General features: G+C 46.4%; 2 protein-coding genes across 2 annotated transcripts in view; both read left to right on the top strand.

The window, feature by feature from the left end:
* POLN (DNA polymerase nu) overlaps nucleotides 1-14,207 on the top strand; it is an 83,324-nt gene that overhangs the window by 804 nt on the left and 68,313 nt on the right. Inside the window, exon 2 of the mRNA XM_024573510.3 lies at nucleotides 11,304-11,383. Coding sequence (XP_024429278.2) covers nucleotides 11,304-11,383 — 80 coding nt within the window. The remainder of the gene's footprint in view (nucleotides 1-11,303; nucleotides 11,384-14,207) is intronic.
* On the top strand, nucleotides 13,607-14,070 carry LOC112316845 (small ribosomal subunit protein eS27-like). The gene is made up of 2 exons (XM_053922616.2): nucleotides 13,607-13,755; nucleotides 13,989-14,070. The coding sequence occupies exons 1-2, from the start codon at nucleotides 13,607-13,609 to the stop codon at nucleotides 14,068-14,070; spliced, it is 231 nt and encodes a 76-aa protein (XP_053778591.2).

Genomic DNA, 14,207 nt, shown 5'->3' with positions numbered 1-14,207 from the left:
TGTGTGTGGTGGCCTGGGGAAGTGTTTTTGATAATGTGTATGTTATACTGCAGAGAAATACGTAAACTCTCACGGGACAAATGTCGGTGCGTCAAGTGTGTGTGTGCTTATGGTGTGACGTGCTCACAAGTGTGACTGAAATGTTCGGAACCCCTTTTTAAAAAAAACTAGCAAAGGAGTTTTTACTTTAAATTTGTAAGTCTGGGCCAGTAATTTGTTTCTCTTCGCCAGAGGAAGTTGTGAATGAGTGAGAGACAACTAGTCATATTGAGATGAAATAATTGGGAGTGTTGACAGTGCAAATGCTGTTACACACGCAGTTTCTTAGTTGAGGTGCGGTGGCGCTTAACACTTCAGACTGTGCACATCCAGGCGTCTGTCCTGCGTCCTGCAGAAGTCATTGACAAATGAACTGGTAAGGATTTTGGGGTGTGGCCTGCATACCTAGTGTGTTAGGGGAAATGATGCTGGTGGGAGGGGACAGTGAAGAAAAATAAAAACCTAAACATCGAAGAGCTTTCTCCTTCATTCTGTATACTTGCTTTCTAAAATCAAAGCAGTATTCACTTGACAGGTGGAGATGTACTGCCCTTAAAAACTCGTAATAATGAAATGCCTTTGGTAGCTATAATGTGAGTGTCTGTTGAGAAAAATTTCTGGCAGTCAGCCCTTCTCATGACCTCTCCTCATGTTCTTAAAATACCCTGTGAAAACCCTAAATTTATTGAGAAGATAATGGGAAAAGGTGAAGTCTTATTTTTTGTCAGGTATTTTGGATTTGGAAAAATAGTGGATTTTCACAAGGATTCTGTATTACGTGTTACATAACACCATTACTGCAAACTTAGTGGCTTAAAACAACAGTTGTCTCTATTTCTGTGGTTAAGGAATCTGGGCTGAGCTTAATGGGGTCTCTGCTGGGCTACAGAGTGGGTGCAGCCAGAGCTGGAGTGTCATCTGAGGCTCAAATGGAGAAGCATTCGCTTGCAAGCTCACATGGTTCTTGGCAGAATTCAGTTCCTTCCTACATGGTTCTTGCAATAGATAGCTTTTCATCAAAGCCAGCAAGAGCATGTCCCCAGCAAGACTGACATCAGAGTCTTATGTAGCATCATCACAAATGTCCTCTTACCTTTGCTTCTTCCTGCTGTTCAGAAGTGAGTCAACAAGTCCCACCTATACTCAGGAAGAAGTTTACAAGGCTGTGAGTACTAGGAGGCATGGGTCATGAGGCCACCTTAGAGTCTGTCTGCCACTGAGTCCCACCAGTTTTATTATTTCATAGGCATTTGATTTAAAGTTGGATTGCTAGTGGGTTACTGGTGAATGATGCTGGACCTAAGACCTAATGACTCCTGGGCTCTTGTCATATGCTGCCCATCTCATACCAAATAAACACCGAACTTGAACTCAGAAATCATTGGAAATAAATCACAAATACTTGCTTTTACAAACACTAAAGTAAAACCAAACATTATTAATAAGTCACTGTGGGCTCTACTTACTTTTTGTAAAAATTTTTATTTATTTATTTTTGAATTTTTTTAAATATATTTTATTGATTATGCTATTACAGTTGTCCCATTTCCCCCCCTTCACTCCGCTCCATCCTGCACACCCCCTCCCTCCCACATTCCCCCGTATAGTTCATGTCCATGGGTCATACATATAAGTTCTTTGGCTTCTACATTTCCTATACTGTTCTTACCCTCCCCCTGTCTATTTTCTACCTACTATTTATGCTACTTACTCTCTGTACCTTCCCCCTCTCTCCCCCTCCCACTCCCCTGTTGCTAACCCTCCATGTGATCTCCATTTCTGTGGTTCTGTTCCTGTTCTAGTTGTTTGCTTAGTTTGCTTTTGTTTTTGTTTTAGGTGTGGTTGTTAATAACTGTGAGTTTGCTGTAATTTTTACTGTTTCTATTTTTGATCTTCTTTTTCTTAGGTAAATCTCTTTAACATTTCATATAATAAGGGCTTGGTGATGATGAACTCCTTTAACTTGACCTTATCTGACAAGCACTTTATCTGCCCTTCCATTCTAAATGGTAGCTTTGCTGGATAGAGTAATCTTGGATGTAGGTCCTTGCCTTTCATGACTTGGAATACTTCTTTCCAGCCCCTTCTTGCCTGGAAGGTCTCTTTGGAGAAATCAGCTGACAGTCTTATGGGAACTCCTTTGTAGGTAACTGTGTCCTTTTCTCTTGCTGCTTCTAAGATTCTCTCCTGTTTAATCTTGGGTGATGTGATTATGATGTGCCTTGGTGTGTGCTTCCTTGGGTCCAGCTTCTTTGGGACTCTCTGAGCTTCCTGGACTTCCTGGAAGTCTATTTCCTTTGCCAGACTAGGGAAGTTCTCCATTATTTGTTCAAATAAGTTTTCAATTTTTTGTTCTTCCTGTTCTCCTTCTGGCACCCCTATAATTTGGATGTTGGAACGTTTAAAGATGTCCTGGAGGTTCCTAAGCCTCTCCTCATTTTTTTTTGAGTTCTTGTTTCTTCATTCTTTTCTGGTTGGATGTTTCTTTCTTCCTTCTGGTCCACACTGTTGATTTGAGTTCCAGTTTCCTTCCCATCACTATTGGTTCCCTGTACATTTTCCTTTGTTTCACTTAGCATAGCTTTCATTTTTTCATCTAATTTGTGACCAAATTCAACCAATTCTGTGAACTTCCTGATTACCAGTGTTTTGAACTGTGCATCTGATAGGTTAGCTATCTCTTTGTCCCTTAGTTGTATTTTTTCTGGAGCTTTGATCTGTTCTTTCATTTGGGCCAAATTTTTTTTGTCTTGGTGCACATGTTACATAGAGGGGCGGAGCCTTAGGTGTTCACCAGGGCAGGGTGACGCTGGTCACTGCTGCACTATGATGCTACATGTGGGGGAGGGGTCCAATAGGGAGCAGTGGTTCTTGCTCTGCTCTCTGCCGGTTTTCAGTCACTCCCTCCACTTCCCACAATCAAACTGGGCCCCTCTGGTGCTGATTCCCGAGTGGGTGGGCTTGTGTACATTCTGAGACCCTGTGGGTCTCTCCAAAGAACTCTCCTGTGAGGCTGGGATTTTTTCCCGCTGCCCCTCAACCCCCACAGGTGTTCTCAATCAGTGGTTTGAGGCTTTATTTCCCCTCGCTGGAGCCCTGGGTTGCACAGTCTGTCACCTGGTCCACCAGCTGCTGCCTCACCAGACAGCTGCAGCTTTGCCCACCCCGCTCCACAACCTGCCACCTCCCTTGGTCAGCCAGCCACCGTCCTGCTGCGAGTCCTCTCTGCCCGGCTGCCCATCTCCACCCCTCCTACCGGTCTGGATGAATGTGTCTTCTTTTATCTCCTTGGTTGTCAGACTTCCATACAGTGATTTTCTCTCAGTTCTGGCTGTTCTCTGTTTTTAAATTGTTGTTGTCCTTCTTTTGGTTGTGGGAGGAGGCACAGTGTGTCTACCTTCGCCTCCATCTTGGCCGGAAGTCATGGACTCTACTTTCTTGATATGCTAGACCAAACGAAGTATCTGGAGATACATATCCAAGTAAGGATTGGACTGTATAAGCTTCTCGCAAGACTGATCTTTTACTTAAAAACCCTTCGCTGTGAAAAAAAGAAAGATGCAGAAACTAAAAACACAGCTTAACGGATTTATAGAAAGAGGACATACAAGTCACTGCCACTTATATTGCCAACACCTCAGGATTTCCTTCTCACTGATAACCCTCTCCCTGCTCTGCAGTAACCATTGTCCTGACTTTTACGGTGACCACTTCTCACTTCCTAATCACGGGCATTTTGTATTGCTCCTTAGTCCTTTTCGGCCAAGTTTGCTGCACCACCAAGAGTGTGCTTCGCTTTCGTGAGACACACAGTCAGGTGTGGCCAAGTGGCAGGCCCCCGACAATGAAGTGTGTGCACCGTTTCCAGGGTGGGCCTGGAGACATCCAGCTTGCTTCCTCGCTCGCTACCTCTTGCCTCCCCTCCAGCTGGAACCTGAAGTGCCTCCTTTCCAACCCTGCAAATGATAACAGTGCCCTAGAGGATTGTGGAACAACGTGCTGGGAGGAACCCAGGTTCCAGAGAGACTTCGTGAAACAGCTGCACCACCAGCTGAGGCCACTCACCTCAACCTGAGAAATAAACTTGTTCTCTTAGCCATTGTATTGTATTGTGTTGTTGGGCCTTCTGTGACTAGTAGTTTAGCTCTTCACCCTAACTCCGTCACCTTTGAACTAGATTCACAATGGGGTTCATCTGAGTTGGATTTTCTCGTTTTATTGTTCAGTAATGCCACTGAACGTCTTTGGTAAATGCTGGAGGAGTAGTTTTCAGGGTGAGTTAAAGGTTGTCAGCTGACCTGGTGCTCTGATAGGATTATTCATGTGACTAAAGCACATACTAGGATGTATCTGTGTTTTGCCTAAGTACCTATGGAGATCAAATACGTTTGCTAGTATTCATTTACCCAGATTCTTTATTTTAACTTGATAGAGCCTAGAGGTGAATATGGCATTTTCCAGTAAAATATTTTTAATGTTTTTTTAAGATTTTATTTTACTTACTTTTAGAGAGAGGGGAAGGAAGGAGTTAGAGAGGGAGAGAAACACTGATGAGTGCTTCCCTCGTGCCCCCTGCTGGGGACCTGGCCAGCAACCCAGGCATGTGCCTTGACTGGGAATCGAACCGGTGACTCTTTGGCTTGCAGTCCAATGCTCAATCCACTGATCCACAACTGCCAGGGCAAAATAAAAATATTTTTACAGACATTGCAAATTAAGAGTCTGAAACCCCTGAAAGTAGATACTTGTTAAAAGCCGATTGATTCACGTGAAATGTTTATTCCTATCTTGTGGAAATCTCTGCAATTTTAAGGACAGATAACAAAATGATAAACTAGATGTTTTGATTACATTCATTCTATTCAAGAGTATATGGGCAAACATATTATTTTTATTTCTACCCAGTAAACATAAAACCCTTATGTCCAATCCCAGCAAACCCTGCCGGGTGTCGGGTTTCAGCCGCCCTGCCCAGATTCGGGGCTGCCTTCTCTCCCTTGGATTTGCAGTCATTTCCTAACTGCTGTTTGCCTCCAGTTTGTTGCCACTGTGGTCTTGCCTTTGCTAGATTTAGCTGAGCTTTTGTCCTTGCTTGCTGCAAGGTTTATTTGCGGGAACAGCTCCTCTTCCTCCTACCTGACGCTGCCTGCACTTTACACTCTCATGTTGCCCCACTTTCCCTCTTTATGCCCCATTCAGATATGACTATAACTTCCAAACCTGTGGCATTTTCCACCTTTCTACTTATTCTTCTTTTTCCGTCCTCCACTCACAATGGAGTGAAATCAGTGTTTCAAGGTTCTGCTTAAATATTTCTTTCATCATCACAATGCAATGCTTCCACATTGCTTCCATCGCAATGGAATTAGTGCATCTGATTCTTTGCAGCTCTGTTTAGAGAACTTACTGTGAAGTGTTCTGGGTGCTTTAACTTGCTCTGCTCCCCAACCCCTCCTGCCCAGGCCGAGGTACACTTCCTGCAGGCACAGCTGGGTCTGGTTCCCAGGGGACCTGATCTGCTCCGGTTGGTGCAGGAAGCGGCCTGAGAGAGCAGCTGTGGTGGTGTGGGGTTTGGTCTCCCGCAGGTAGGCTGGCACGGATGGCTTCATCAGTTGTACTTGGAACACGATTGGCAGCAGTGCAGTTAAAATTGTCACTAGAGGTGGTTGGTCTGTACCAGTGGAAGCTGTTGCCTAGGCAACTGGGACAGTACTGCATAGATGACAATGTGTACCAGAGGTGGAATGAGGTCCAGGACTTGGGGTGTTTGGGTAGGGGTTTCCCCGAACTGGAAAAGTACCCCCACCTAATATAGAAAAAACATCCCAAAGTCTCCACAACCTGGCTGGGGGAAGGGGAAGCAGAGCCGGGCCGTTGGGAGTTACTTTGCATATCTAGAGTACTTGGCCAGTGTTTTAGTAATGCGGAGTAGCTGTGCCTGCCCTCTGGAAGCCAGGGAGATGAGGTGGGCATGACTCTGAACTCCTGATGTAGCTGGAGGGGCTTGCTGCACCTGCAAGAGAGGCTTGGAGGGGACTTCTACATCTCGGGGGCCACGCTTGCCCGGACTAACAATGGCAGCTGAGAAGGGCAGAGGAGATGAGACTACTGGCAGATGTAACTCAGTGTGGGAGGAGTCAGAAGTGGGGTTATGAAAGGGGATCTGCGCCAGGATTTAAACCCAGGCACGGCAGCCAGTCTGCTCCTAGCTCTGCCGGAGCTCTGGACCGAGTGGGAAGGAGAGTAGGAGAGCCATGAGAGGTGCTTTCTCTCTCTCTCTCTCTCTCTCTCTCTCTCTCTCTCTCTCTCTCTGAGTGCTCAGCTGGGGAAGGAGAAGCCTCTTGACCACGTAGCAGCTCTGCCGTCTTGACCACGCAGTTTGAAAGGATGCAGAAGGACCCTCGTGGGTCTTCTGAGGGTGTGGCTTCGGATTAAGAGCAGGAGCCCAGCAGGGACTAGTGGAAGAAGCCGGAATACAGACGGGAACCTGCCCAGCTGGGCTACACTCTTGTGTTTCTTTCCTGAGAGAGGGCCTGCTGACTGGCCTGGCCTGGCAAGGGGGGCAGGACTGTGCGTTTGTGTTTTTTGTTTCTAACGGGCATGGGACTTAATGGCAGAATTCCACCATTATTCTAAACCTGTGTAGCTTTTGAATAAATCGTCCCTTTCCTTTCCGTAAGACTCTGGCATTGGGAATCACAGGTCTTACAGGCAGCGGGCAAGAGAACCCAGTGGCTCTGTTACAAATGGAACTGGTGGCTACTGCTGGGAATGATTGATCCTTTGGAAAAAGACAAAGGCTGAGAGGGATTACTTAGTAATTAAAGGCTAAACGTTTTAGCCCAGGGCTTCCCTGATAGCCTAGAGAGACCATCAGCAGCCACAGGCCAGTACTTACAGTCTTGAGACTTGATCGGGCTCCTGAAGGCTTGGTTCTCACTCAGCCCTGGCAGGTGTGCTACCTCACGGCTGGGGCCTTGGTCAGGGACAGGGACCAGACCCTGAGATGTGCATTGGTGCATTCAAATCTTGAATCCCAGATACTTCTGGCACCTGCAAAAGTGGCTGCTCCTCTGTTAAAGGCTAGTAGTGCCCCACCCCGTCACAAGAGGCTTTAGTCTTGGAAAAGTATACATGCTCCCTCGGAAGCTGCCACCTGCTCCCTCCTGGCCGTGAAGTCAGCATATGCCGGTGGAGAGGACCCGGGCCTGCTAAGGGGCCGTGTGAGTGTGTGGGGCAGTCAGGGAACAGAACTGTCCAGTAACTTGAACAGGGCACACCTGAAGCATTTTAACTATTAATGGGACGAGCTACCACGAGTAAAGAGGAGTCTAAAGGTTATGGTATTAGCAGACACAGGGAGCAACTTAGGTAGAGTACCGAAAGAAGGAACAAACTTAGACTTGGCCAGTTGATGTCAACCAGCCTCTGTCACCTGCTGTCCCGGTTCTGGCACCTTGGGCTCTTTAAAGGAGTAGCTGCGGGCAGGGGTGGAGACTGAGTGAGCCCAGCAGTATGGTGCTCCCACCCGCCAGTGCTGACTGGCTACTGTGTCGATGAACATCCAACCTTCCTCCCAACACAGACCGAACGCCGAGTCCCCAGTGGTGCCACCCTGTGAGGAAAGCAGTCAGGCACTCGATGGCAAGTTGACAGCACTGAGCCCCTGGTGCCCCCAGGGGTGCAGAGGTGGATCTTGAGTGGCATGGACACGTGTTGCAGGCGTGGTGTGCAGGGCCTCCATGAGCCGTTGCCCAGGGCTCATGGAACGTTTGCTCCAACGACAGAAACCCGTGTAGCGTCGTGTTAGGCGTGGGGGACCCACTTTACAGCAGAGGAGCTTCAGTGGGCGTGGGATTGTGGGACCGTGGGACCCACGTGCTCCCTCACAGCCACGCACCCATAGGTGCCAGCCTGAGGGAGCGGTGGAGTGGCCTGCAACCAAGGCAGCTCAGTGCCAGCTTGGGGAGGACGCCCCGCAGTGACGCACCAGGACCCTCCAGGGTGGTGTGCACTGCACGTGAGTGACCACACCAGGGTAGTGTCCCTCGTGTGTGTAATTACAGGGTCTGGGAACCAAAAGGTGGGAGTGGGAGTGGCTCTGCTTACCAGCACTCTGGGTTCTGCAGGTGGTCCTGACTTTTGGAGGGGCAGCCCCCCGCCAGGGGCACAGGAAGAGCACCATTCAGTTCCGAGCTCCAGCTGCCTGGTCAGTTCAAGTGCCTTGTATGAGAAGACTGGCAGGCAAGGTATGTCATCTCCATCTTGCTCCATGGAGCCTCCTGGTCTTTGTAAGTGAGGGCTGCTGTTGCATAATGGGGGCAGGAAAGCATATACTTGGCACCGAGGTGATATGATTGGTCACCCCTTGGTCCCCTGCCCAAATTTCACAGCACACACATCCACCCCGGCTGAGAAGGGCGTAGTGACCAGGGGCTTACATCTCTCAGGGATGAGGGTTTGGTCACTCCCTCAGTGAGCTGCCTGGACCGACAGAGGTGCTCGGCCAGCATGAGGAGATCTTGGGTGGGTTGTACAGAAGGAAGACAAATATCATTTGCAACTTTGAGACCAGCTGCAGTGCCATTATTTTTCTGAAGTTTTCTCCAGGCAGAAGGCCACAGAGTCCTGAAGTAGCTGCTCCAGAATGCATTGGAAGCAGGTGGCTGTGAGCAGCAGGTAGTGAGCTGCTGCAGGACTGCAGTGAGTGCCTGATGTCCAGCCCCCCAGCTTACCTGCCCATTAGGATGGAAACCATTTATTGCCCAGGGGCTGGGAGCTGCTCACAACGCAGCATCCTGGTTCACCTCCTCTGCAAAGAGCTGCTTGGTCCAAGGGCACACTGCTTTCCTAGGAGCAACCCATCCCGTGACCGGTGGGTGCTGGGTATAGAGGCCCAGCTCCCTAGGCCCAGTGGGACAACTGCAGGGCCACGTCAGCTGCAGAACAGACCTTTGTGGTGACTGCACGCTTCCTCCTCCCTTCACTCACCTGCAGACGTCGATCCTGAGAGCGCTGCCCAGTGACTGTTCTGAACACAAACCTTCGTCTCCTAGACGGCCACGCAGGGCAAGAACTGTGCCGTTGTGTGTGTACAACATACTTGTGTGCACGAGTGGGGAGATTTGGTCACTGATTTAAAAATGGGATCGCATTTTCACGATTTCTGAATCTTCAAGTCAACTGATACAGCTCTAAGTCATTCTTCTCAGTGGCTACGTGCTTCACAGCATGGACGTTATACCATTTATTCATTGACTTCCCTCTTGATTGGCGTATGCTTTGTTTTTAGTCCTTTGCCATAAAGCAATACCGCCATAAACGTTTGATTTAAGCCAGGGATGTCAAACTCATTTTCACTGGGGCTCATAGCAGCCTCGCGGTTGCCTTCAAAGGGCCGAAAAAATATTAGGACTATAAATGTAGCTACTCCTTAACTGTTAAGGAGTTGAAATTACTGTTACTTATATTTCTGTGAAACAGATAGCCGGGAGTGAGGTTGTTTGGTTAGATGATTTACGTATTTTAAATCTGTTCGTTTTATTGAGGTTATGCACACACACACAGCACATACATCCAAGTTTATAGCTCGAAATCCCACAAACTGAACACCCTGCAAGCTTCTCCCAGACGAAGAAACACAATATTGGTAGTACCAGGAGGCCCAGCTGTGCTCCCGTCGTATCATCCTGTTTCTCCCCAGCTCCCAAAGGGGAGGCGTGTGTTTTTAATTTTTGTAAGTGTTGACAGTTTGCTTTCTAGAAAGATTCTAATGACAGCAGGACCTCAAATAATGTCATTCTGTTGTCACTTGGACGATGTGCCACAGGAACTTCACTCTTCTCTATAGCAGTTAGGCCAGGGTACGGTTGGTTCCGTTACACGTCTAAAGTAGCAGAACCTACTGGTGATGCTAGGTGCGGACCCACTGTCTCCACAGTTCTACCAGGGATGCGTGAGACGACCTATCCCCGTCCGTCCCGTTATATTTAATTTTCATTTCCCTACTGCTCGTGAGTGTGAGCATCACACAGTGTATTTTGCTTTTTGGAGTTGCTCTTTTGTGCATTGCCTCTTCCTATGTTTTGCTCACTTTTCTGTTGAGTTGTCTTTTTTTTTTTTTTTTTTTTTTTTGGACAATGTGTAAGACTCGTCATAGAATACAGGTCATTTCTGTCCCTAGTAGTTTTCCCAATGTACATTTTCTGTTAGAAGTTGTGCTAGTTGAACTACCCTGTTTCTTAATCGAAACACCATCTCTGTTGTATATTAAAGTCTCCTAAGTCTTGGGGTCGTTTCTGGATTGTCTCTTCTGACCCAGAGATCTTTTCTTGTATTCCTATGCAAATACCCTGTGAATTTGATTACAGTGTTGTAGTATGTTCTGATAATCTGGAAAGACAAATCTTTTACTTTTTTTTAACTCTTGTTATCTGTTTTCGGATAGTGAACATTTCATAGCACTTTGAAGTTATTTTTTCAATTAAAAGAGCCCTGTACGGTCTCTGATTGGAACTCATTAAGTCTGTGTTTGGAAGAATTAAACATATTGTGTATATCCCAACGCTGTGTCTTTCCATTTGTGTAGAGCTTGTGTTACGCCATTTCATAAAATTTAAAGTTTTAATCATCAAGTGCCTTGTACGTTTCTTGTTGAATTTATGCTAAGGATAACTTTTTCCTGTCAGTGAAAGGTCCCCCTGCATTTGCATTTCTTGGGTGTTACCGCAGCTGCAGAGGGAAGGCACGTACGTGCCCATGGGCGGTCACTGTGGTTGTGAGCGCACACTCCTGGGCCGTGCTGCCTGGGGCTGAATCCAGATTACATCACTTACTCCTCAGCCCCAGCTTATTAAAATGAAAGCAAAATTTAAATCACAAGTTGGTATTAATGACATTTTACTGAAGCTCTAAATGTTCCATTGTAGTAGTATTCAGCCTAAGAATTTCCTCAAACCTTTAATACTTACAAGGTTTCTTACAAGGGTTTTCAGAATCAAGTATTCAAATGTAAATACCAGGTAGTAATCTTTAATGAACATTTCGTGATTACACAGATGTGCCTGCAGTTAATTTGAGGATACTTTACATGAGTGTTTGTTACAATGGCACTAGGCATCTCAGTTGTGAATCATGTTGTTTTAAATGAGTAAATAATGGGTAAATAGCACAATTGTAGAGGCCATTTTCAATGTTTACTGATTGTATGACTTAGATATCAATGTTTCTTTAGTGCCTCAGGTGCCTTTTTTGTGTTTTAAAAGCTGCAGAGGCGGTGAACAAACCTAGTGTCAAGCATTTGGGACCGCTGCTCCTTGGAAAGAATCAAGCGCTGGGGAAAAAGGTACATGCTTGCAGATGTGAAAATTCTAAACAGATAGCCTGCATTTATTCAACAAAGACTCATTAAGTGTCTACTGTATGCCAGGCCCTGTGGATACCGTGTTAAAAAGGGGCTGGGGGTTATTGTTCTCCAGCGGCTATTGGTTAAATTCACGTGAGGGGAGAGCAAGACGAAGTACAGAGGGTCTCTACCACGTGGCGAGCTGCATGCCGTGATGGAAGTCAGTCTCAGGGCTCTGGGAACGGTTCTCACCCAGGTTCTGTGTGGCTTCAGTTCACCTTTTCTGGGTGGTAGGGAGAGGAGTCTGGGATGTCTTTCTTTTAATATGAAGTTTATACCTGAGTTGGGGTCTAAAGGATAATTAGGAGATGGTTACCCTTTGGAGAGTGGGGTTTGGGGGTTAAGGGAAGAAAGCTTGGAACTTTTGCATAGTGGAAATAAAGAGATGCTCATAAAAACATATAAAATTCACAACAGATTGAGTTGCATGGTTTGGGCTTGAGGGCAGAGATAGACGAGGTCACATCACCCAAGGCCTTGTATGAGGGGGACCACCAAGGAAACTGAAATTGTCTTCTGGAGGGTGGCCCCTTGTAATACAGCCCTCTCCTGCTGGATGAGTGTTCTAGGAACCCATCTAGGAATCAGTGCGCCAGCTGGCGTTGTTGTGAGAGGCTGCGTTCGGCTTCAGAAATGTTTTTTGAAGACTTTCAATGTGTTTGCCCATTTCATGATGGGTGATTTACAAGCATACCTGCCCACACCACGCTGTGTTTGACAGTTTTTGGCCAAAAATGGCATGACCCCCGTGCTCCACCCTCCCTATTCACCTGATCTCACCCTGAGATACTTTTTTTTACCCTGTATGAGAAAAGCCCTCAAAGGGAAATGTTTTGCCAATGTGGAAGAGGTGAAATGAAAATTGGCAGAAGCACTGAGACGCATCAGCATCGACAGAAACTGTTATGTCATCGTCTAGAATACAGCCACTAAAATCTAAACATACACTGTACTCTGGGAACTTGATATCCATAGTCACCCCTTTAAAAAACACTTCAGCCAGACATTCTTCAACAATCTGAATTTTCATGCTTTCCTTTTCTCCATGAACTCCTTTTCTTCTATACACCTCCACAGAATTTTTAATGTAATAGAATTTTATACTTGAAACTCTTTTCTTGAAAACCATATAATATTTCTCTGTGATAAGTGAGTATAAATTAAAATTTTCTGTGACCCTATGACCACATGTTAATACATTTTCTTTCAAAATTATTTTTAAAAATATTTTATTTATTTATTTTTAGAGAGGTGAAGGGAGGGAGAAAGAGAGGGAGAGAAGCCCATTGTCGTAGCATCTGATTTTGATGGGAGAGCTAGAAATAAGATTTTAAGCCTTCCCTTCTGCCACAAAAGTAAGATATTGATAATGCATAGTTTATAATGTTTTTTAAGAAAGTGCCAAAATATTTTCCAGAGTGGTTGTGCCATTGTACATTCCAACCAATGTGTGGTTGCCTCTTGCATGCCCCCATTGGGGACCTGGCCCACAACCCAGGCATGTGGCCTATACTGGGTATTGAGCCCATGACCCTTTGGTTCGCAGGCCAGCACTCAATCCACTGAGCCACGCCAGCCAGGGCATCAAAATTATTTAAGAGTACTATTAGCATACAGTTGTTCAGAACATCATTAGTGGCCCTGGCTGGTGTAGCTCAGTGGATTGGGCATCATACCACAAACTGAAAGGTTGCTGGCTCGATTCCCAGTCAGGGCACATGCCTGGGTTGCAGGTCAGGTCCCTCGTTGGGGTACGCGAGAGGCAACTGATCAATGTTTCTCTCCCTCTCTTTCTCCCTCCCTTCCCCTCTCTGTAAAAATAAATAAATAAAATCTTTTAAAAAACCCAACATACTTGTATCATAAAATCTGAAAAATAAACATTAAAGATAACATTTTTTGGTGAATGAATCCTGTCATGAAATGGATAGACATGATCCCCCCCCTCATTAGTCTGTGATTCTGTGAATGAATATTGCATATTGCTAGACAGAGACAGAAAGGGGATCCTGCTGGGCCATATTTTTACAAAGTTTCAGCCTTTTGGGCAGTGGTGACCTCCCCAGGACGACCTGCTTCACCCCTCTCCAGACAGGAGAAGAAGAAACACAAGCAGCAGCACCAGGTGCAGAGCCCCAGGTGCAGAGCCCCAGTTCCTGCCTCATGGATGTGAAGTGGCTGGGATGCTATGAAATGACCGTCATCTGTAGCCCTGCACAGACGGTAGTCTTGTGTGCTGGCTACTCCACTGTCCTCTGTCAGCCCACAGGAGGAACCGCAAGGCTGATAGAAGGATGCTCCTTCAGAAGAAAGCAGCTCAAAGCACCCGAATCAAGATGCGTGGGGAACCATCCCAATAAACACATTTTGGATACAACCCCCCCCCCAAACCCCAAACACTTAGTAGGTAGATTAATATATCAAATAGTTGCAGTGATTTCATTTTCTCTATAAATGGCCTTTACTTGGAAGTTGTAAGTTAGTAACCTCGGATTTCTGCACCTCTGCACCCGACTCCTGTCCCAGCGTCTCTCCTTACTTGCAGATTCCAGCGCAGGGTGTGGCTGCACTCTTGGAACTCCTGCCTGGCCCAGCCCACGATTCGCAGGTGCTCCCGCCTGGGTTGAGAAAGGGACTGCTCTTGAAGACACTGTATAGCTTCATTAGAAACCTCGATCTACATAACATGAAGCTGTGTTCTACTTCACTTCAGACGACTTACCAGAAATTAGTTTGGTTTCTAGATCTCATGAGTCTGTATGCT

This window comes from Desmodus rotundus, chromosome 4 (assembly GCF_022682495.2).
Source record: "Desmodus rotundus isolate HL8 chromosome 4, HLdesRot8A.1, whole genome shotgun sequence".
In the NCBI taxonomy this organism is placed as follows: Eukaryota; Metazoa; Chordata; class Mammalia; order Chiroptera; family Phyllostomidae; genus Desmodus; species Desmodus rotundus.
The sequence above is the reverse complement of the archived record's forward strand: the minus strand, read 5'-3'. Positions and strand labels throughout refer to the sequence as shown.

Coding starts and splice junctions, on each gene's coding strand:
- LOC112316845 (XM_053922616.2), top strand. CDS start 13,607: ATGGATGTGAAGTGGCTGGGATGCTATGAAATGACCGTCATCTGTAGC. Junction 13,756..13,988: donor GGATGCTCCTTCAGAAGAAA/GCAGCTCAAAGC, acceptor CCTTACTTGCAG/ATTCCAGCGCAGGGTGTGGC.